Source organism: Aquarana catesbeiana, linkage group LG02 (assembly GCF_042186555.1).
Source record: "Aquarana catesbeiana isolate 2022-GZ linkage group LG02, ASM4218655v1, whole genome shotgun sequence".
NCBI lineage: Eukaryota > Metazoa > Chordata > Amphibia > Anura > Ranidae > Aquarana > Aquarana catesbeiana.
Window position 1 is genome coordinate 758,798,421 of NC_133325.1, and position 23,254 is coordinate 758,821,674.

Sequence of the window (23,254 nt, forward strand, 5' to 3'; positions counted from 1 at the left end):
ATCAGCTCATGCATTTTCTGTGTTCTAATGAAAAAAAGCTGCAGGGTCTCCATCCCTTTAGGGAAGATTAACCCTTTGGCAGTACCTCAAAAAACAAAAATTTTTGGAGAGGATGCCTAAAATTTGCTAAGTATCTTAGTGCAAACCTTTGGGAAAATTAGTGAGCCAATCACACAAGCAGGAAATTACATTTCCGGGGCTGGTTCGTACAGAACTCTTCCAGGTGCCATATTGCATTGAATGTTACAGAAAAGTAATAAGAAAGTTAATTTTTAATAAAATTCAATTACAATATGACTTATGTAGCAATGGTATAGTGCAAAAGTATTCACCCCCTTGGCTTTTTACCTATTTTGTTACATTATTTATTTCAGTTACTTATATAGTGCCGTCAATTTACGCAGCACTTTACATATACATTGTACATTCACATCAGTCCCTACTCTCAAGGAGCTTACAATCTAAGGTCCCTAACTCACATTCATACATACTAGGGACAATTTAGACAGGATCCGATTTACCTTACCAGCATGTCTTTACATTACAGCCTTTAGTTCAATGTTTTTTTTAATCTGACTTATATGTGATGGACCAGATAAGTTGGTGAAGTAAAATTAGAAAAATATATACATAAAACCCATATTTCAGAAATAAAAAACTGATAATTGGCATGTGCGTATGTATTCACCCCCTTTGTTATGAAGCCCATAAAAAGCTCTGATGCAACCAATTACCTACAGAAGTCACATAATTAGTGAAATGATGTCCACCTGTGTGCAATCTAAGTGTCACATGATCTGTCATTACATATACACACCTTTCTGAAAGGCCCCAGAGGCGGCAACACCTAAGCAAGAGGCACCACTAACCAAACACTGCCATGAAGACCAAGCAACTCTCCAAACAAGTAAGGGACAATGTTGTTGAGAAGTACAAGTCAGGGTTAGGTTATAAAAAAATATCCAAATCTTTGATGATCCCTAGGAGCACCATCAAATCTATCATAACCAAACGGTAAGAACATGGCACAACAGCAAACCTGCCAAGAGACGGCCGCACACCAAAACTCACGGACCGGGCAAGGAGGGTATTAATCAGAGAGGCAGCACAGAGACCTAAGGTAACCCTGGAGGAGCTGCAGAGTTCCACAGCAGAGACTGGAATATCTGTACATAGGACGACAATAAGCCGTACGCTCCATAGAGTTGGGCTTTATGGCAGAGTGGCCAGAAGAAAGACATTACTTTCAACAAAAAACAAAATGTCAGGTTTTGAGTTTGCGAAAAGTCATGTGGGAGACTCCCAAAATGTATGGAGGAAGGTGCTCTGGTCTGATGAGACTGAAATTGAACTTTTTGGCCATCAAAGAAAACGCTATGTCTGGTGCAAACCCAACACATCACATCACCCAAAGAACACCATCCCCACTGTGAAACATGGTGGTGGCAGCATCATGCTGTGGGGATGTTTTTCAGCAGTTGGACTGGGAAACTGGTCAGAGTTGAGGGAAAGATGGATGGTGCTAAATACAGGGATCTTCTTGAGCAAAACCTGTACCACTCTGTGTGTGATTTGAGGCTAGGATGGAGGTTCACCTTCCAGAAGGACAATGACCCCAAACACACTGCTAAAGCAACACTTGAGTGGTTTAAGGGGAAACGTGTAAATGTGTTGGAATGGCCTAGTCAAAGCCCAGACCTAAATCCAATAGAAAGTCTGTGGTCAGACTTAAAGATTGCTGTTCACAAGCGCAAACCATCCAACTTGAAGGAGCTGGAGCAGTTTTGCAAGGAGGAATGTGCAAAAATCCCAGTGGTAAGATGTGGCAAGCTCATAGAGACTTATCCAAAGCGACTTGGAGCTGTGATAGCCGCAAAAGGTGGCTCTACAAAGTATTGACTTTAGGGGGGGTGAATAGTTATACACATTGACTTTTTCCGGTATTTTGTCCTATTTGTTGTTTGCTTCACAATAAAAAAAAAAAATTCTTCAAAGTTGTGGGCATGTTCTGTAAAAATTAAATGATGCAAATCCTCAAACAATCCATGTTAATTCCAGGTTGTGAGGCAACAAAACACGGAAAATGCCAAGGGGGGTGAATACTTTTGCGAGGCACTGTATATGCTATATTACTGTTTCATTATTTGCTTTTTTTTTTTGCCCCACAAAAGTGGAGTTACTCTTTATGCTATCAATCAATATTCCATAAGCAGAGATGCTACTGTGGATGATATACATAAGCCCGGAATGTGCACCAAGTCATTTTATGTCTATCAGCACCACCTTGTGGATTCTTTAAAGAACTGCAATTCTGAAATGCAGCACCTATGTATTGTCAGAATTTATGCTGTATTCTCCTTCATTGGTAGCTATAAATCAAAAGCCTGAATCATACACCATAAAAAAAAAAAAAAAAAAAAAATGGTTTTCATGGGTGTTTTTTTTTGTAATTTTTGTATGTACTATAAATGTGTCTCTAAGCATTTATTTTTTTAACACGCACAAAAATGCATAAAAGTTTATCAGAGTGTAACTTTCTTCATAAAGTGGATGGCATAGGGAAGGGCTAGAACCCGTTTTTACTGCCATTCTGAGCTTTTGGAGATTTTCTCTCAATTTCTGTCTGATGAAACAGTTGTCACTCTCACGGTCAGTAAATGGGGGGGGGGGATGCTTTAATCCAGTTTTGGCTGGATTTACACACCAAAAAAAAATAAAAATAAAATAAAATTTAAGCACTCACACCTGTACACCCTCTATGGACCAAAGCAATTTTTTCATTTCTGCTTTGGGCTGTTTACACATTCTGCAGATTTTGATGCCCCTCTGAAAAGTGATGCATGGTAGAACGCTTTTCAGAGGCGATAAGGAGGCAACATTGACAGCTTCTTGTGACCAGGTCCCCCCAAAGATGCAGCGCCAGAACTCACACATGTGCAAACAGAGATCTAATGCCATCCTTCAAGATAGGAGATATAGGGGAAGATTTACTAAACCTGGAACACAGAGAATCTGGTGCAGCTGTGCATGGTAGCCAATCAGCTTCTAACTTCAGCTTGTTCAATTAAGATTTGACAATAAAACCTGGAAGCTTATTGGTCTCTATGCAGAGCTGCACCAGATTTTGCCCTCCCCAGTCTTTGAAAATCTCCACCATTGTATTTTATGAATGATGGAAAGTAATACGGCAATCAGGAAAATGCAATATTATGGCCACTAGATGGAGCTGATGTTCATAAAATATACATTCATGGTTGTCATTCTGTATGTCGTGGTTGAACTGATCAGCGTATTCTGACAGCAGCAGCTGCAGCCACTGATCAGCGTATTCTGACAACAGCATGACCATAACCATGACATTCAAAATTACATTTGACACATAATAATAATAATAATAATAATAATATACACGATTTATATAGTGGCAACAGTTTGCACACTGCTTTACAAAACAGACATTACAAACATTATGGAGATTATTAGATCACATATGTGTGAATGCTGGCACATCGCATCACATTTTATTTTTTTAAATAGACCCCTAAGAAGGTGTGTGGTCACCTTAGGTCTAAACTACATGGAGAATTTTAGTCTTTGGCCAACCTTATCTACACCACACTATTATCTGTAAACTGGAAACTGGTCACAGTTACTTAACCTGGTCAGCAAGAGGAGATTAAATTCCCCAACATGGTTTGGCCCTAACCTTGTATGAACAATGCTAGACTCAGCTATCTGAAAAAAGAACTGTCTGTACTGCCTCATAGCACCCAATTAGATGCTGACTTGCTTTCCCCAAGTGTAAAATCCCAGTGCAGGTCATTGATTGGTTAGGCAACTTCTTCAAAACCTATACATTTCCTGATTACTGAGCTTCAACCAGAATGGTCTCAAGTAGTGTTTGTGTTCCTAACAACCAGATTCTCTCTTTTATTCCTGTAATCCTTATTGTATTACGAGAATAAAGCTGGCCATACACTGCCAGTTGGCTGAACAGATTCCTTCTTCCACACAAACCAGGTGTTTGGAGGAATCCTGCCTGCCAGGACATTGTATTCTGACAGTTGTACCTGCTGTTGTCAGAATACGCTAATCAGTGGCTGCAGCTGCTGCTGTCAGAATACGCTAATCAGTGGCTGCAGCTGCGGCTGTCAGAATACGCTAATCAGTGGCTGCAGCTGCGGCTGTCAGAATACGCTGATCAGTGGCTGCAGCTGCGGCTGTCAGAATACGCTGATCAGTGGCTGCAGCTGCGGCTGTCAGAATACGCTGATCAGTGGCTGCAGCTGCGGCTGTCAGAATACGCTGATCAGTGGCTGCAGCTGCGGCTGTCAGAATACGCTGATCAGTGGCTGCAGCTGCGGCTGTCAGAATACGCTGATCAGTGGCTGCAGCTGCGGCTGTCAGAATACGCTGATCAGTGGCTGCAGCTGCGGCTCTCAGAATACGCTGATCAGTGGCTGCAGCTGCGGCTCTCAGAATACGCTGATCAGTGGCTGCAGCTGCTGCTCTCAGAATACGCTGATCAGTGGCTGCAGCTGCTGCTCTCAGAATACGCTGATCAGTGGCTGCAGCTGCTGCTGTCAGAATACGCTGATCAGTGGCTTCAGCTGCTGCTGTCAGAATACGCTGATCAGTGGCTGCAGCTGCTGCTGTCAGAATACGCTGATCAGTGGCTGCGGATGCTGCTGTCAGAATACGCTGATCAGTGGCTGCGGATGCTGCTGTCAGATTACACTGATCATTGGCTGCAGCTGCTGCTGTCAGATTATGCTGATTAGTGGTTGCAGCTGTCAGATTATGCTGATCAGTGGCTGCTGCTGTCAGATTACGCTGATCAGTGGCTGCTGCTGTCAGATTACGCTGATCAGTGGCTGCTGCTGTCAGATTACGCTGATCAGTGGCTGCTGCTGTCAGATTACGCTGATCAGTGGCTGCTGCTGTCAGATTACGCTGATCAGTGGCTGCTGCTGTCAGATTACGCTGATCAGTGGCTGCTGCTGTCAGATTATGCTGATCAGTGGCTGCTGCTGTCAGATTACGCTGATCAGTGGCTGCTGCTGTCAGATTACGCTGATCAGTGGCTGCTGCTGTCAGATTACGCTGATCAGTGGCTGCTGCTGTCAGATTATGCTGATCAGTGGCTGCGGCTGTCAGAATACGCCGAGCAGTGGCTGCAGCTGTTTGGCTGCAGCTGCTGATTGAGAAAAAACAAAACATGTTCCTTCAGCAAAAGTTGTTCAAGCGATCGACTTCTGTGGAGCCACGCACTGATAGAAATTCGGTCAGTCCTTGTTGAACCGGCCAAATGTTGATCAGTGTATGACCATTTTAAAAGAACTGAGAATTTTGATTAGTTGTCAAGTCAGATACACTAATAAACGTGGCCCGATGTCTATGCATTAATGACAACCTGATCTTACCTTCTGTGCACTTAGCAGGTAGACAGGTGTGAGAGTCGGGGAGGAGCTGACCTCACACTCCAGACCAAGACTGATGAGGATCTGCGTCAGTACTTCATGCCTCTGGGGGTTACTGAGCTTCAAGGTGTCAAAGGTCCCCTTATCATGTTCCATTAGAGACTCGGGAGCCACTTCCAGCCTGACCTGTAAAATAAACAGTGCGCACAGCATTAGCCATACTGTTTTTACTAAACATCGTCAATATACATTTAAAGCAGAATTCCCTTTACAAAAAAAAAAATAATAGCCCGGTGATAGAAAAAAAAAAATAACCACTTTGATTCCAGGGCAATTTTTCACACAAACAATAAAATTAGCATTTTTTGCTTGAAAATCACTCATCCCCCAACATTATATATATTTTCTGAAAGCAGGGGCCCTGTAGAATAAAATGGCGGCAGTTGTATTCTTCTTATTGCACAAGATATTTGTGCAGCTGGCCATCAAATTATTCATCAAATGATTTAAAAATGATCATATTTTCAGGGAAAAAATAGTCTTAAAGGGTAACTAAACTGCCTCGGAGCACCACAAAGCAAAAACGCAATTTAATACAATTTTTAATAGTCAAAGCAAGCTCACCTATCTATCCATATCTGCATGCTTACATTTATTGAGAAATCACTTTGAAAAACACCCCCTAGTATTTCTAGCTGTGGCCATCGTAAGGGCAGATGAATTATGTAGCTTTTAATTCCAACAATCCAGTTGCCCTTAGCCCAGGTTGAAAAAGCTTGAAAATCACTCATATCTTCCCCAAACATGATATATTTTCTGAAAACAGAGGCCCCGTAGAATAAAATGGTGGCAGTTGCATTATTTTTATGTCACAAGATATTTGTGCAGCTAGTCATCAAATGCATATTTTCAGGGGAAAAAAACAAAAAACTTAAAACGGAACTAAAATTGCATCTTGGCACCACAAAGCAAAAATGTAATTTAATTACTTTAATTAAATTTAATTAATTTTAATTGTAAGGGAATTTCTTGGGGACACCCAGGTCACCAGAACTAGTGTCCCCATTGGAAGATTTCCCCTCTATTACTTTTCTGGGGACAACCCAAAATGTGGGATTTTCTTTTACTTTCAATGATAATGGTAAACAGGACAAATAGAGAGGGTGAATATCCCTAATGGGGGGGTACAGACAGCTATAGGACCTGACAGGTAGTCTAATCGCTCTCCACTCTATCCAAAACTAAGAAAAAAAAAGTTTTACCTTTAGTTATACTTTAACCACTTCCCGACCGCCGAACGCCGATATACGTCTTTACTTTGAGGACGGATATCGTTATGGCAGCAGCTAGCTGCCATAACCCCGGTATCCTCATGTTCGGCCGGCGGTCCCCTACAAGATAAAAGTGGTCTCTGCAGCGAATTCGCTGCAAGATCACTTTTATCGGCGGCGGTAGAGGGCCCCCCTCCCCCCTGCTCTCAGGTGCCCTCTGCCGCTTACCGGAGCCGAGGGAATCCAGTCCTCTCTGTGGCTGGGTATGGAGACAAGTGAGGGGAAAATGGCCTCCACCCGTCTCCATGACATTGCAGGGCGGAACCGACATAAAAACGTCACTTCCACCCATAGCTCTTAAAAGGGCAATTTTTTTTAAATAATTTTTTTTAAATGACAATTTTTTTTTTTTTATTATTGCATTTTAGTGCAAATTTTTGACCCCAGATCTCATATTTAAAAGGTCCGGTCATGTTTTTTTCCTATTACAAAGGATATTTACATTCCTTCTAGTTGGAATAAAAGTGACACAATTTTAAAAACTATGTAAAAATAAAAAATAAAAGGTAAAATAAATAAGAAAAAAAAAAAATTTTAAACGCACCCCGTCCCGCCGAGCTCACGTGCAGAAGCGAACACATACGTGAGTAGCGCCCGCATATGAAAACAGTGTTCAAGCCACACATGTGAGGTAACGCCGCGATTGGTAGAGCGAGAACAATAATTCTAGCCCTAGACCTCCTCTGTAACTCAAAACATGCAACCTGTAGAATTTAAACATCGCCTATGGAGATTTTTAAGGGTAAAAGTTTATCGCCATTCCACGAGCGGGCGCAATTTTGAAGCGTGACATGTTGGGTATCAATTTACTCAGCGTAACATTATCTTTCACAAAATAAAAAAAAATTGGGCTAACTTTACTGTTGTCTTATTTTTTTTATTCAAAAAAGTGTATTTTTTCCAAAAAAAGTGCGCTTGTAAGACAGCTGCACAAATACGGTGTGACAGAAAATATTGCAACGACCGCCATTTTATTCTCTAGGGTGTTAGAAAAAAAATGTATAATGTTTGGGGGTTCTAAGTAATTTTCTAGCAAAAAAAAAAGTTTTTAACTTGTAAACTACACATCTAAAAAAGAGGCCGGTCTTTAAGTGGTTAATTGCCTTGGGTCTACACACCTAATGTGGCCATCATGAGGGGTTCCTATTCTCCCTGCTGAAAATTTTATTTGAATGCAACAAGATGTTCCAGGTGGGCAAAAGCATTCAAAACTTCCAGGTAAACAGGAGCAACGTTTTGGAATTAGGACAGAGAGGTTCCACAGTTGAAGTATCCAAGTCATAAAAAAACCCAGAGGTTGGCACAGCCCAACAGGCTTCATCAATATCTAAAAGATTGCTTTTTGGTGGACTAACCCCTGTGCCAGTTAGGCCAGCCATAGAGGAGTCGAAAACCGAATGTTCTGTCGATCAAAAAACAAAAATGGCGCATACGATTGTGTCATTTGTTTTGTTTTTCTGAAAAAAAAGATCCAGCATGTTGGATTAGGCATTTTCGATTGCGGCACAAAAATCTCCTTTCACAGTAATGATGCGAAAACCAAAATAACCTGATGGTCGACAAGAGTTTTTGTTCTATTTTTGACTCATCTATGGCCTGCTGGTACACCTAACTTGAGTTTGGCCAGTTTCCATAAAGCAGTATTAAACCCAGCATTTTTACTTTTCCTTTAATTTACAGTGCCTTGAAAAAGGATTCATACTCTTTGAAATTTTCCACATTTTGTCATGTTACAACCAAAAAACGTAAATGTATTTTATTGGAATTTTATGTGATACCAGTGGCACATAATTGTGAAGTGGAAGGAAAATGATAAATGGTTTTCCACACTTTTTACAAATAAATATCTGAAAAGTGTGGCGTGCATTTGTATTCAGCCCCCTTTACTCTGAAACCCCTAACTAAAATCTAGTGGAACCAATTGCCTTCAGAAGTCACCTAATTAGTAAATGAAGTCCACCTGTGTGTAATTTAATCTCAGTATAAATACCGCTGTTCTGTGAAGCCCTCAGAGGTTTGTTAGAGAACCTTAGTGAACAAACAGCATCACGAAGACCAAGACACACCAGACAGCTCAGGGATAAAGTTGCGGAGAAGTTTAAAGCAGGGTTAGGTTATAAAAAAAATATCCCAAGCTTTGAACATCTCACAGAGCACTGTTCAATCCATCATCTGAAAATGGAAAGAGTATGGCACAACTGCAAACCTACCAAGACATGGCCGTCCACCTAAACTGACAGGCCGGGCAAGGAGAGTATTAATCAGAGAAGCAGCCAAGAGGCCCATGGTAACTCTGGAGGAGCTGCAGAGATCCACAGCTCAGGTGGGAGAATCTGTCCACAGGACAACTATTAGTTGTGCACTCCACAAATCTGGGCTTTATGGAAGAGTGGCAAGAAGAAAGCCATTGTTGAAAGAAAGCTATAAGAAGTCCCATTTGCAGTTTGCGAGAAGCCATGTGGGGGACACAGCAAACATGTGGAAGAAGGTGCTCTGGTCAGATGATACACAAATTGAACTTTTTGGCCTAAAAGCAAAGCGCTGTGTGTGGCGGAAAACGAACACTGCACATCACCCTGACCACACCATCCTCACCGTGAAACATGGTGGTGGCAGCATCATGTTGTGGGGATGCTTTTCTTCAGCAGGGACAGGAAGCTGGTCAGAGTTGATGGGAAGATGGAAGGAGCCAAAAACAGGGTAATATTACAAGAAAACCTGTTAGAGTCTGCAAAAGATTTGAGACTAGGGCGGAGGTTCACCTTCCAGCAGGACAACGACCCTAAACAGACAGCCAGAGCTACAATGGAATCGTTTAGATCAAAGCATATTCATGTGTTAGAATGGCCCAGTCAAAGTCCAGACCTAAATCCCATTGAGAATCTGTGGCAAGACTGGAAAATTGCTGTTCACAGACGCTCTCCATCCAATCTGACAGAGCTTGAGCTATTTTACAAAGAAGAATGGGCAAAAAAATCACTCTAGATGTGCAAAGCTGGTAGAGACATCCCCAAAAAGACTTGCAGCTGTAATTGCAGTGAAAGGAGGTTCTACAAAGTATTGACTCAGCGGGGCTGAATACAAATGCACCCCACACTTTTCACATATTTATTTGTAAGAAATTTGAAAACCATTTATCATTTTCCTTCCACTTTTTATGTGCCACTTTGTGTTAGTCTATCACATAAAATCCCAATAAAATACATTTACGTTTTTGGTTGTAACACGACAAAAAGGTGGAAAATTTCAAGTGGTGTGAATACTTTTTAAAGGCACTGTAAGCATTTAATATGCCTAAACTGGTTCTGAAGGTTTAAGGTTTTTTTACCTTCATGCATTCTATGCATGAAGGTAAAAAACCTTCTTTGTGCAGCAGCCCACCCAAATACTTACCTGAGCCCAATCTTCCTCCAGCGCTCTGCACTTGAGCCTCGGCTCTCTGGGAACTATCCCTCCTCAATGGTTGAAACAGCAGTGGGAGTCAGTGTCAATCACAGCCAGTGCGCCAGTGAGGAGAGGGGTGGGGACGAGCCTTGGCTGTGTGTGTGAATGGACATGCAGCGTAGTGGTTCAGGAGCGAGCCTGCCTGGGTACCCCATAAGAAGCTGCTTGCTGGGGGGGGGCAGTTGGCAGGATGGAGGGTCCAGGAGCGCCGGTAGGGGGATCAGAGAAGAGGAGGATCAAGGTTGCTGTGTGCAAAACCACTGCACAGAGCAGGTAAGTATAACATTTTTAAAAGTAAAACAATTCACAGCTTTAATATCACTTTAAGGTACAAACTGGCAAAGCTGAAGGGGAAATTATACCTGGCATAGGACAGCTTCTCCACCGTTGTCACCATATGCTTGACGCACCATCATCAGATCCTGGCTGTCATTGTTTAACCGTCCCCATTTATCCACCTTATCACATGACTCTACCAAGCCCTCCTCATACGCAAACCCACTGACCATGACATTGAGACTAATCTGATTGCCATTGGGTCCATCAAAAACCAGGTCTTGAACTGAGCCCAGAAGTTCAGATTTTCTTTTTAGAGCTACATTGCCAAACGTATAAGAGGAGGCTAACCCAAGGATCTTCCCACCTTTCTCCAGATAGGAAGTAAAGAGTCTATGAAGATTGGAAGGCATGGGTTCCTCACCCACTAGAACCAACAGTAAGCAATTGTCCATCCATGGGGCTGTGAGAGCCTGTTCCTCAGGGAGAGGGTACACAACGTATCGACAGTTATCAAAGCATTGGAAGAGCACTGATTTGACTTGGTTAAACTGTTCTGGAAATGAAGGACTACTATAGACGAGAACATTAGGTGGCTTCCCGCTGACATTAAGATTTGAGGTCTCATTGGAATGACCCACATCAAAATGATCCTCCAAGCTGATGTAATCATCAGGAAGGTCCGGAATGTTGTCTGCTGAAGCAAATTTGACCGACTCTATGGTGCAGTTCTCCAGTTCAAGGCACTCATGGCAGCTGGACAGGTGAAGATGACGATGTTCACCACTAGCTTCCTCTCCCTGTCCTAGGCCTGTTCTCCTATTTGAATTGGTGTCTTCATTGCTGTTGTCAGGGTTCTGCATCTCGGTGCTTTCAGCCACACCCATGTCCTTTCCAAAAGTCCTATCAGAAATAAGATTTAGCTCAAGGGCAGCGTTCCTCTGAGCCAAATATAAATGAGGGTTGTGTGGGTCTTCTCCTTCAGTCGCAGCGGTCTCTTTTAAGTGCACAGCTAAGGGACGACAATACCACATATTAAAAAGACAATGCACTTAAATACAAAATATGGAAATGCAGTCAAACAGATGTTGTATAGTGTTGGGGAGGGTTAAAAACTATCATGCTTTTCTTTTGCCTTCTATGCCTCACTTGGTAGAATACATTTTAGTTCCTGTCCTTTAGACTTAAAATTAAAGAGGAGCTTCAGTCCACCCCAAAAAATCTTAACGTAAGCGTCAACAAAACACTGTAGCTCCTAACTTTTAATAGTACCTGTTAAAGGATCCAGCGCCGTCCTCACTTGAGCAAATTCTTCATTGGGCTTCAGGTCCCTAGCACCAGGGAAGCCGGCTGCTACGCCTTGCAGCCTCAAAGCTGGCTTTCTATGCGCGAGCCACGTTGCGCTTTGTGAAGGGTCCTGCAGTCTTCTGGGACCTGCGATGTGTCCCAGAAGGCTGCAGGCAAGGGGGGAGGGGGGGGGGGTGAACTTCCGCTCTAATCACCTAGGCGAAAATGAGAATATATTAAGAAGAAGGGGGAGAAGGCAAACAATCAGAACGTCCCCTTTTGAGTGAAGTTACTCTTTAAGTGAAGAAAAAAGAAACCTCTCTTAGTTGACCTTGCAACAAAGTCCCCATTGGAAGGCTTTCCCTGAAAGGCTGAAAAAAAGGCAAGCAGTGGCATTGTCAGCTTGCCGAGTGAGCTGCTTTAGTTGGCCATTGAGCTGTCCCATCAGGTCTGCAGGAGGCATGTGTGGACCCGATAGGCAGCCTATCACCCAACTGAAGAAGTGCACACAGGAGGCTGACAATACCGCTGCTAATTGCAAAGCAGAAGATTAGCGTTGTCAGCCTGCATCAGGAAGTGCGATTACTGGCAGGATCTCCAGGTGAAAACTTTTCAGCAAGTACACCAAAAATGATTTGTTTGATAGATCTGTATGCGGTGAGGCATATCTCCATACACAGTAGTAATGGAACTGCACTGAAACCACCCTGAACACGGCCAGCAGGACCCGACAAGCCCCAAGTGGTGAACATCATATGAGAGCAACTCATGAAGTTTTAAAGCTGAAATTTAAATATGGCACATTTTACATAGTTAACAGCTTACCAATATAAGTATGTATGTGCCATACCTGTGGGACCCCCATTGAAGATGGAAATCACTGTAGTTGGCATCGCTACTACAGTCATCTCCACTAGCCTCCGGGTCCTGTGCCAAGCAGCTACCATGCTTCATTTAGAGAACACTTTGCATTTTTCTCAATCAATGCAAAGTGTTCTCTCACTGGACGAGGGGAAAAGGGTGACATTACCACCCAACCTCATCCAATCAGAGAACACTTTGCATTTCCTCAAGGAATATAAAGTGTTCCTTGGGTGGCGACCCTGTTGAGCCAGTCTTCACAAAGCAGCCACTCAGCACAGGACCCGGGAGATAGTGGAGATTACTGTAGTACCGGTGATACCACAGGTATTGCACATACACTATATTGTCAAAAGTATTGGGACGTCTGCCTTTACACGCACATGAACTTTAATGGCATCCCAGTCTTAGTCCGTAGGGTTCAATATTGAGTTGGCCCACCCTTTGCAACTATAACAGATTCAACTCTTCTGGGACACAGAAGATAGTGGAGCACAGGACCCGGAAGATAGTGGAGATTACTGTAGTACCGGTGATCGCGGTAGTTATACAGAGACTCCACAGGTATTGCACATACACTATATTATCAAAAGTATTGGGACGCCTGCCTTTTCAGGCACATGAACTTTAATGGCATCCCAGTCTTAGTCCGTAGGGTTCAATATTGAGTTGGCCCACCCTTTGCAACTATAACAACTTCAACTCTTCTGGGAAGGCTGTCCACAAGGTTTGGGAGTGTGTCTATGGGAATGTTTGACCATTCTTCCAGAAGTGCATTTGTGAGGTCACGCACTGATGTCGGATGATAAGGCCTGGCTCACAGTCTTTGCTCTAATTCATCCCAAAGGTTTCTATCGGGTTCAGGTCAGGACTCTGTGCAGGCCAGTCAAGTTCCTCCACCCCAAAGGCGCTCATCCAGTGTCTTTGTAAACTTTGCTTTGTGCACTGGTCCAAATCATTTGGTGGAGGGGGGATTATGGTGTGGGGTTGTTTTTCAGGGGTTGGACTTGGCCCCTTAGTTCCAGTGAAGGGAACTCTTAAGGCGTCAGCATACCAAGACATTTTGGACAATTTCATGCTCCCAACTTTGTGGGAACAGTTTGGGGATGGCCCCTTCCTGTTCCAACATGACTGCGCACCAGTACACAAAGCAAGGTCCATAAAGACATGGATGAGCGAGTTTGGGATGGAGGAACTTGACTGTCCTGACCTCAACCCAATAGAACACCTTTGGGGATGAAATAGAGCGGAGACTGCGAGCCAGGCCTTCTTGTCCAACATTAGTTCCTGACGTCACAAATGTGCTTCTGGAAGAATGGTCAAAACATCCCCATAGACACACTCCTAAACCTTGTGGACAGCCTTCCCAGAAGAGTTGAAGCTGTTAGAGCCCTTGCACACTGGGGCGGGGGGCGGCGTCGGCAGAAAAACGCCGCTTTTATTAGCGGCGTTTTACCGTCGGTATGCGGCCGCTAGCGGGGCGGTTTTACCCCCCGCTAGCGGCCGAGAAAGGGTTAAATACCACCGCAAAGCGCCTCTGCAGAGGCGCTTTGCCGGCGGTATTGCCGCGCCGTCCCATTGATTTCAATGGGTAGGAGCGGTAAAGGAGCGGTATACACACCGCTCCTTCACCGCTCCGAAGATGCTGCTGGCAGGACTTTTTTTACCGTCCTGCCAGCGCATCGCTCCAGTGTGAAAGCCCTCGGGGCTTTCACACTGGAATGAAAGCAGCGGCACTTTCAGGGCGGTTTGCAGGCGCTATTATTAGCGCAATAGCGCCTGCAAACCGCCCCAGTGTGCAAGGGCTCTTATAGCTGCAAAGTACTCAATATTGAACCCTACGGACTAAGACTGGGATGCCATTAAAGTTCAAGTGCTTGTAAAGGCAGGTGTCACAATACTTTTGACAATATAGCGTATGTACATTGGTCCAAGCTGGACTAATGTAACTATATAAAAATTGCTACACCTAAACTTCAGCCTTAACTGAAGACAGTTTGATAATTAAAAGAAAAAAAAAAAACTGACAAACAGAGATAATCACTGTGATCACAGCAAACTCACCCCTAAAACCTTCCCAAGCCTGAAGAAGCTGTTCATACTGAATATAATAGAAAACCAACCTAACACCAAACACTTAACTGCTCAATCATCTGACCGAAATATTTCTGTAGAGCTGGAATCTGGAGTATTAGAATAATAAACAAGGCAGCGAGTGTGTGCGACTGCGGAACGTACACAAAGTACAATCATCTGATTTCACAGCTCAACCCTGAACAGCGTCTTTGATTTTTAAGAAATTGTAAGAGCTTTGCTTTACTAGGGAAACACGCTTGTGCAAAGGCAGCAATTGTGTAAGAACATCCAATCTGCAGGCAGGAGGAGGAAAGGTACGCAATGTACAGACAGCAGTAATCTGTAGTAGTCAATCAGACTTTAGCAGATAATATTCAGATTGGTCACAAATGAGCTCCGATTTGCTGTTTTGGAATACTGCATTTTGTTTTCTCTGGGGCTCAAAGTGTCTCATATCTCTCTTAATGAATGGAGAGTGATATTAGTTGTGTGAAAGCACCCTAAAGCCAGCCATACACACTCATATTTCTTTCATTTCGCTAGGCAGAATGAAAGAAAACGAACACAATGCTGTTTAGCATGAATGTCGGAATTTCCACTGCCAGCTATTGTACTATGACAGCCAGCACTCGTAGCTGTCTGAATATCCAAACAGTGGCTGCATCTATTAGGATGTAGTTACTGTTAAGGTAAAAATTATTCACCTGACTTCTTCGACAATAATCGATTTGAACCGGGTGGCGCTGACAGAGACACCCACGGCTCTAAATTGGCCAAAATTGGAACTGTGTATTGTACCCTTAGCTACAAATGCCTGATTCCTTTTAAAATACCACCCCCCCCCCCCTTCAGCTGCCCATTTTCAGCAGGCTATCCTGAGATTTGAACCAAGACCACATACACACTATTAGATTTTCTGCAGATTTTTGTCTTCAGATTTACCAATACCATATAATATGAGGTCAAACTTTAACCTCCCTGGCGGTATGATTATGTCGAATTTTAGGTGCTGAAAGCGGTACAATTATTTTGCATGGAAATTTGGCGTTTTATATTGTAGGTCTTTAATTCTTAACAATAACACACTTAAATCTGTCCAAACAAGAGTCTAGTAGATATCCCGGGTATGATGAAGTTTGAAACACAAAATCATAAAATTATAATATAATAAATAAATGTAAATAATTTAAAAAAATAATAATATAATAATAATAAAAATAAATTTCCCCACGATTCACTATCGCTCAATTCTGCAAGTGTTCTAATTTACCATCGCTGTTTTCTAGCTGGTCCAAAGCCACTTTTGACGTAAAGGAACAAGGTTTGGTTGCTATACAATCTCCAGTTTCCAGGCAGAAAGAACAGTATATATCATATAAAACTGCATGCAGGGCATAAGACAAAGCACTGGGGACAAAAGGGATGTGAAATGATTTCATACAGTACTGTAATCTGTAAGAGAACAGTACTGTATGGGTTAAGATTTTTACATTTTTTTTAATTTGCCGCCAGTCTCCGCCCCCGTGTGTCGCAACGCTCGCAGGGAACGGAGCCTGGCACAGAGAGGCTTTGGTGGAGGACAGAGCCCACGGACACCATGGGGGGGACATCGCAGCATCCTGGGGACAAGGTAAGTAACCTGCACCAGGATCCTGCAATGCAATCCGGAGTGTGGCTCAGGGTTACCGCTAATGGTGCTGAAATTTAACCCTGAGGCACACTCGGGAATACCGTCAGGGAGGCTACGAGTTTCAATTTGTATGCAATCAGGCAGGCTCTTGTACTACATGGTTTTGGTAAATCTGAAGACATAAATCTGCAGAAACTGTAATAGTGTGTATGGGGCTTTTATCCCAGGGTTCCACCATCAAAGACATGTTCCAGCATTGTGTTCTGGAACCCTTGTGGAGTGAAATATGGAACAGAGAAATGTGAAGTTTTAAATTCTCGATCTATATAGATCTATCTATCTATCTATCTATCTATCTATCTATCTATCTATCTATCTATCTTATTAAATACAGGATTTATATAGCACAAACAGTTTACGCAGCGCTTTACAATAAAAAAGGGGACAGTACAATACAGAAGGAATAGGAGGGCCCTGCTCGTGGAGCTTACAATCTAAGGGAGGCGGAAGTGGTAAAAAAGGTAATGGCTGCAGGGGATGATCTGATGGAGGTTCTTAGGTGGGGGTGGGGTAGGCTTCCCTGAATAAGTGAGTTTTCAAGGATCGTCTAAAGGTGGAAAGGGTAGGAGCTGACTGGACATACTGGGGAAGGGAGTTCCAGAGGATGGGAGAGGCTCTGGAGAAGTCCTGTAGGCGAGCATTGAAGGAGGTAACAAGGGTGCTAGAAAGGAGGTGCTGGGAGGAGCGGAAGAGGACGATTTGGGCAATATCTGCAGATGAGGTTGGTGATGTAGCTGGGGGCAATGTTGTGGATGGACTTGTATGTTGTAGTTAGTATTTTACATTTTATACGGTGGGGAAGGGGAAGCCAGTGGAGAGAGGGGCAGCAGTCATGGATCGGTTAGAAAGGTGTATTAGTCTGGCAGCAGCATTCATGATAGACTGAAGGAGGGATAGCCTGTGTAAAGATAGGCCAGTGAGGAGGGCCTTGCAGTAGTCAAGGTGGGAAATAACCAAGGAGTGAATATGTTTTGTGGTGTTGCTAGTTAAGAAGGGGCGAATTCTGGAGATGTTGTGGGGGTTAAGGCGGTAAGATTTAGCCAGTGATTGGATGTGGGGGCAGAAGAAGAGGTCAGAGTCTAGGATTATATCCAGCACCCTGGCATGTGTGGAGGGACCAGTGGTTGTGCCGTTGATCTCAATGGTAAAGTCACGGGGAGGGGATCAGGGAGGAGGATTGGGGAGGAGGAAGCTCAGTTTTAGAAAGATTGAGCTTAAGGAAGTGGTGTGACATCCATACTAATAAGTCGCTCAGTAAGTTTGTGATGCATGAGGAGATTGAGGTGCTGAGTTGAGGAGTTGAGAGATAGATCTGGGTGTCATCAGCATTGAGGTGGTATTTGAAGCCATGGGAAGTTATTAACTGGCCCAGGGAAGAGGTATAGAGAGAGAATAGGAGAAGCCCAAGGACAGAGCCTTGGGGTACCCCAACAGAAAGAGGAGCGGGGGAGATGTTGTATGCGACACTGAAAGTACGCTGAGATAGGTAGGAGGAGAACCATGAAAGAGCAGAATCATGGAGGCCAAGGGAGTGCAGGTTATGGAGGAGGAGTGGGTAGTCAACTGTGTCAAAGGCAGTATATATATATACACACACACACACACACACACACACACACACACACAAACATCTGCCCCAAATAGTCGAGAAACAGAAAAGATTCCTCACCAGACCTCCAGACCTTTCAGTAATCAAGAAAATGTAACTTACAAGTAATCTTCTGTGGCTGTGAGCCATTGTCCATCTGTAAGCGATCTTCCATGAAAGCTATGCCAAGCTCGCTGAAGTTGTCCACGCTGGCTTCTGCCAGTAACCTAGAAGAGTCTCCATGGCACAGAGCCAGAGGGAGACAATACTCAGAGAGATTCCGAACCTGGAACACAAAGGAAAGCATAGAACTCACTATACACAGCTTGATATAAATCACATTACTTATTGAGACATGGGAAATGATCAAATTTGAGGTCCTAGATCAGCCATTTTCAACCAGGGTTCCTCCTAACGTTGCCAGGGGTTCCTTGAGCTGTGGCTTATTGACCTTCAATTTGATGATGCCTGCATAATTCCAGGGCTGACACCACTTGGCAAGGCCATAGGCATTACACTATTGATTTTTTTTTCGTTGTCTGCAAGGGGGGCATTCTTTCTATTGACCACCAATGTAGGGAGCATTTTCCCCACTGACCACCAATGTAAGAGGCATTCTTTCCACTGACCACCGATGTAAGGAGCAATCTTTCTGACCACCAATGTAAGGAGCAATCTTCCTGACCACCAATGTAAGGAGCAATCTTCCTGACCACCAATGCGGGAGGGGCATTTTTGCCATTGACCCTCCATAAATTGGTTTTAGTAAGGGTCCTGCAAGACCTGAAGACTATTTTAGGGGGTTCCTCTTGGGTAAAAAGGTTGAGAAATGCTATCCTAGACACATTTGTCCACTTTCATGCATTAAGACTCATGCATTTTGCTGCATAAAAAAAGAATTTCAAGTTGAAATCTCATTATTTCCTATGTGGCTGGTTCCCAACTATGTGCTACAGTTTAGTGTGAAAGACAAAACGGGGAAAACCTATGAGCCCATTTACAGCTACAAGTATGCATTACCACATGTGCTGCAATGCACACGAAACAGTGTGAATCCAGCCTGAATGACAACATAGTATTTCTTGTATAGTAGAGGACAGCCTTTTTCAAGCTTTTTAACATAGAAGAACCTTTAATCTATGGCCAGCTTAAGGATACAATACTAAATTATGACCTTTATTTATTATTATTTTTTTATATACCGTATATACTCGAGTATAAGCCGACCCGAATATAAGCCGAGGCACCTAATTTTACCACAAAAAACTGGGAAAATTTATTGACTCGAGTATAAGCCTAGGGTGAGAAATGCGCAGCTACTGTAAGTGGAAAAGAGGGTCAACAATGCCCATGTGCAGCCTCACTGTGCCCATTTGCAGCCATAGGTCCCCCAAACTTCAAACTCGGTAGTTAAGGGTTCCTAGATGCCCCCTAGCAGCAGCCAAAATTTGGGGTCTCTGGACCCAAATGGTCCCGAAATGACGTTGCAGCAGATGGACACAGTTGACCGAATTTGGGGCCCCGTATCTCGGCGCCACTTGGTGCTAGGAACCCCAAATTTGGTGTGAAACCCCAGTGGAACTAGCACTACAACATATCCAGCTGGGGTTCCTAGCACCAAGTGGCCCCGAGAAATGGGGCCCCAAATTCGGTTTGGAAAGTTCTCTGCTGCAGAAAAGTGCTTGACTCCAGGTTAAACTGAGGAGGGCATTTTCAGCACAAAAAAAATGTGCTGAAAAACTCGGCTTATACTCGAGTGTATACGGTATATTCCATCCATTGTTACAATGCATCACACTGAATATTTATAATTCAACTTTATTGAAGTGTCATAAAATGACACAAAATTCACTATTCAATCTATGCACTGCAGCATGTGGCTGAGGTGTGTTGTGCTGCATAAAAATACAGAAATGCAGCATTTTTATGTGGTATTTAAGGTTTGTTTTAAAAAAAAAAAAAAAAAAGGGTTAGGTATCTATTTATTTGAATTGCTGCAGTAGTTGTGTGAAGAAAAGAGGGATCAGGCTCCGATGTGTTCCAAGACATGACTGACTGGACCCAAAACTCTGAAAAGGAAAGGCACAGCTTCAGAAAATACAACTATTGTAAGTTGTAAAAAGGGTGCAGATCAGCTCTTCCATCCTAAACCCATGAAATATCGTGGGATGATACCTTCTGCAGAGAGGAGAGAAGAGAATGAACTGATGCAGAAGATGAGTAAAGAAATAAAGGATTGGGCTCTGGAGTGTTCCAGGACACCGCTGACTGGACCCAATACTCTAACAATGGAAAGGAAAGGCATAACTTCAGAAAATCCAGCTATTCCAAGATGGCAAAAATGTGCCGATCAGGCGTTCCTGTCTAAACCGCCTTCACCAAGAGAATATGGGAAAACTCCTTGTGTAGCAGAGCAGAGAGGGAGATCTACACAACGGCAAGAAATCCTCAGGGACGACATTCAAAGGAGAATTGAGGCATTGGATGCAGCCAGGCTGGAGAGTTTAAAAAAAGTACATGGAACTGCAACAATATATCAATAGCATCACAAAATGAAAATCAATGAAAAACAATAGACTAGCATAAGGGGGGGGGGGGGGGCTGTGACATAAAGGGGAGATCTGTGAAGTAAAGGGGAGATCTGTGAAGTAAAGGAGGGATCTGTAAAGTAAAGGAGGGATCTGTAAAGTAAAGGAGGGATCTGTAAAGTAAAGGAGGGATCTGTAAAGTAAAGGAGGGATCTGTAAAGTAAAGGAGGGATCTGTAAAGTAAAGGAGGGATCTGTGATGTAAAAGGAGATCTGTGATGTAAAAAGAGATCTGTGAAGGGGGGATCTGTTATGTAAAGGGGGGATCTGTTATGTAAAGGGGAGATCTGTTATGTAAAGGGGGAGATCTGTTATGTAAAGGGGGAGATCTGTTATGTAAAGGGGGAGATCTGTTATGTAAAGGGGGAGATCTGTTATGTAAAGGGGGAGATCTGTTATGTAAAGGGGGAGATCTGTTATGTAAAGGGGGAGATCTGTTATGTAAAGGGTTATGTAAAGGGGGAGATCTGTTATGTAAAGGTTGAGATCTGTTATGTAAAGGTTGAGATCTGTTATGTAAAGGGGGAGATCTGTTATGTAAAGGGGGAGATCTGTTATGTAAAGGGGGAGATCTGTTATGTAAAGGGGGAGATCTGTTATGTAAAGGGGGAGATCTGTTATGTAAAGGGGGAGATCTGTTATGTAAAGGGGGAGATCTGTTATGTAAAGGGGGAGATCTGTTACGTAAAGGGGGAGATCTGTTACGTAAAGGGGGAGATCTGTTACGTAAAGGGGGAGATCTGTTACGTAAAGGGGGAGATCTGTTACGTAAAGGGGGAGATCTGTTACGTAAAGGGGGAGATCTGTTACGTAAAGGGGGAGATCTGTTACGCAAAGGGGGAGATCTGTTACGTAAAGGGGGAGATCTGTTACGCAAAGGGGGAGATCTGTGATGTAAAGGGGGAGATCTGTTACGTAAAGGGGGAGATCTGTTACGTAAAGGGGGAGATCTGTTACGTAAAGGGGGAGATCTGTTACGTAAAGGGGAGATCTGTTCTGTAAGGGGGGGGGGGTCTGTGAAGTAAAGGGGGATCTGTAATGTAAAGCAGGAACTGTGATGTAAAGCGGGAACTGTGATGTAAAAAGAAGTCTGTGAAGTAAAGGCGGATCTGTGAAGTAAAGGCGGATCTGTGAAGTAAAGGCGGATCTGTGAAGTAAAAGGGGATCTGTGAAGTAAAGGAGGATTTGTGAAATAAAGGGGATCTGTGATGAAGAGGGGGGGACTGTAAAGTAAACAGGGGGAACTGTGATGTGTGGGGGGGGGGGGGATCTGCAAAGTAAAGGGGGGAACTGTGTAGTAAAGACGGGGAACTTTGACCAAAATAGGGTGGAAACGGTGAAGACGTGGCCAAACCACGGCTCCATGTCTGAATGGACACACAGAGCAGCGGCTCGGCTTCGCCATAGCACGCTGCTTGCTATGGAGGCACTCAGCAGGGGGGAGGAGCCAGGAGCGCCAACAAGGGACCAGAGAAAAGGAGGATCGGCGCTGCTTTGTGCCAAACCACTGCACAGAGTGGGCAAGTATGACGTGTTTGTTATTATTAAAGAAAAAAAATGAGTCTTTAGCGCCGGTTCACGTTAGAAGCGGCACGACTTGCAGGTGCTCCGATTAGAACGGTTCCATTGTACAGAACGGGAGGCGACTTGTCAGGCGGCTAGGTCGCCTGACAAGTCGCCCCAGTGTGAACCGGCCATAAGTATCACTTTAAGAAATGTTAGGTAGCTTCCAACAGTTTTAATAAAGTTCTTCAGACAAAATATTAGCTTTCTGTCAATATTCTTTTTTTTTGTTTTTTAATTAAAAATAAAATCCTGTAGGTTTATGTGCGTCTGAGAAACTGTTCTTTCTGGTGCAGTAATTGGGGATTATTTTGTGGCTACAAGAACTCTGCAGCTTAACTTCCAACATCTCTCCAGACCTTTGTTAACCATACACTAGTGGAAAAATAGTTTGATCGTCTTTTAGAAAAACAAACACACGGTTGTGAGAGCGAGCGATATTATCATCTAATGACCAATTTTCAAACAATAAACTGTTCAATGGGTTGAAACTAGAAGGGGGCCGGGGGGGGGGGGGGGGGGGCATACAAGGAGAAATGTATGATGTACAGGGAGGAAGATTGGTGGGGCGGGCTAATTACTGGAACCAGTCCATTGTATGGCTCTCTCTGCAGTAGCTGTAAGCCAATTGGGGGGGGGGGGGGGGGGGGCTGGGGAGGAGAAGAACCAAGCTTTTAGCTGCTGCAGAGAGATCTATACAGGGGATTGTTTCCAGTAATTGCCCCCCTGCTGCACCAGTCACTCTCCCTGCCCACATCCAAATCACTCTGCTGCCTGGGCCACCCTGCTGGAAAAGGGACTGGCGGTACCCCCTTATCTACGGCCCGGGTGGTGGGGGAAGGGAGGCAACAGGGAGGCCACAACTGTTGACCCCTTACCGCTGACTTAATTGTACTTGACAATACTTAAAACATAAGGTGTTCTCTTTTAAAGATAATATACAGTATATAAAATCCCTATACAATAAAATGAAATTATTGACATACAGCAGTGTGGTGCGTTGCTCCCAAGAGGCACATCATCCTAAGGGCTCATTCACAAGTGTGGCAGGCTCTGTCACCCCTCTGAAAAGTGATCCACACTTTGACCACTTTTTAGAGGTGCTTGACAGGTGGTGGAGGAGGCGATATG

At 43.7% G+C, this 23,254-nt stretch overlaps 1 protein-coding gene across 3 annotated transcripts in view; it reads right to left on the reverse strand.

The window, feature by feature from the left end:
• The window catches only part of HLCS (holocarboxylase synthetase), a 268,532-nt gene that overhangs the window by 215,385 nt on the left and 29,893 nt on the right, over positions 1-23,254 (reverse strand). For all 3 annotated transcript variants that reach the window (XM_073617197.1, XM_073617196.1, XM_073617199.1), the window contains 3 exons: positions 18,097-18,259; positions 10,558-11,483; positions 5,424-5,606 (listed from right to left, as the gene is read on the reverse strand). In XM_073617197.1, the coding sequence (XP_073473298.1) occupies positions 5,424-5,606; positions 10,558-11,483; positions 18,097-18,259 (1,272 nt within the window). The remainder of the gene's footprint in view (positions 1-5,423; positions 5,607-10,557; positions 11,484-18,096; positions 18,260-23,254) is intronic.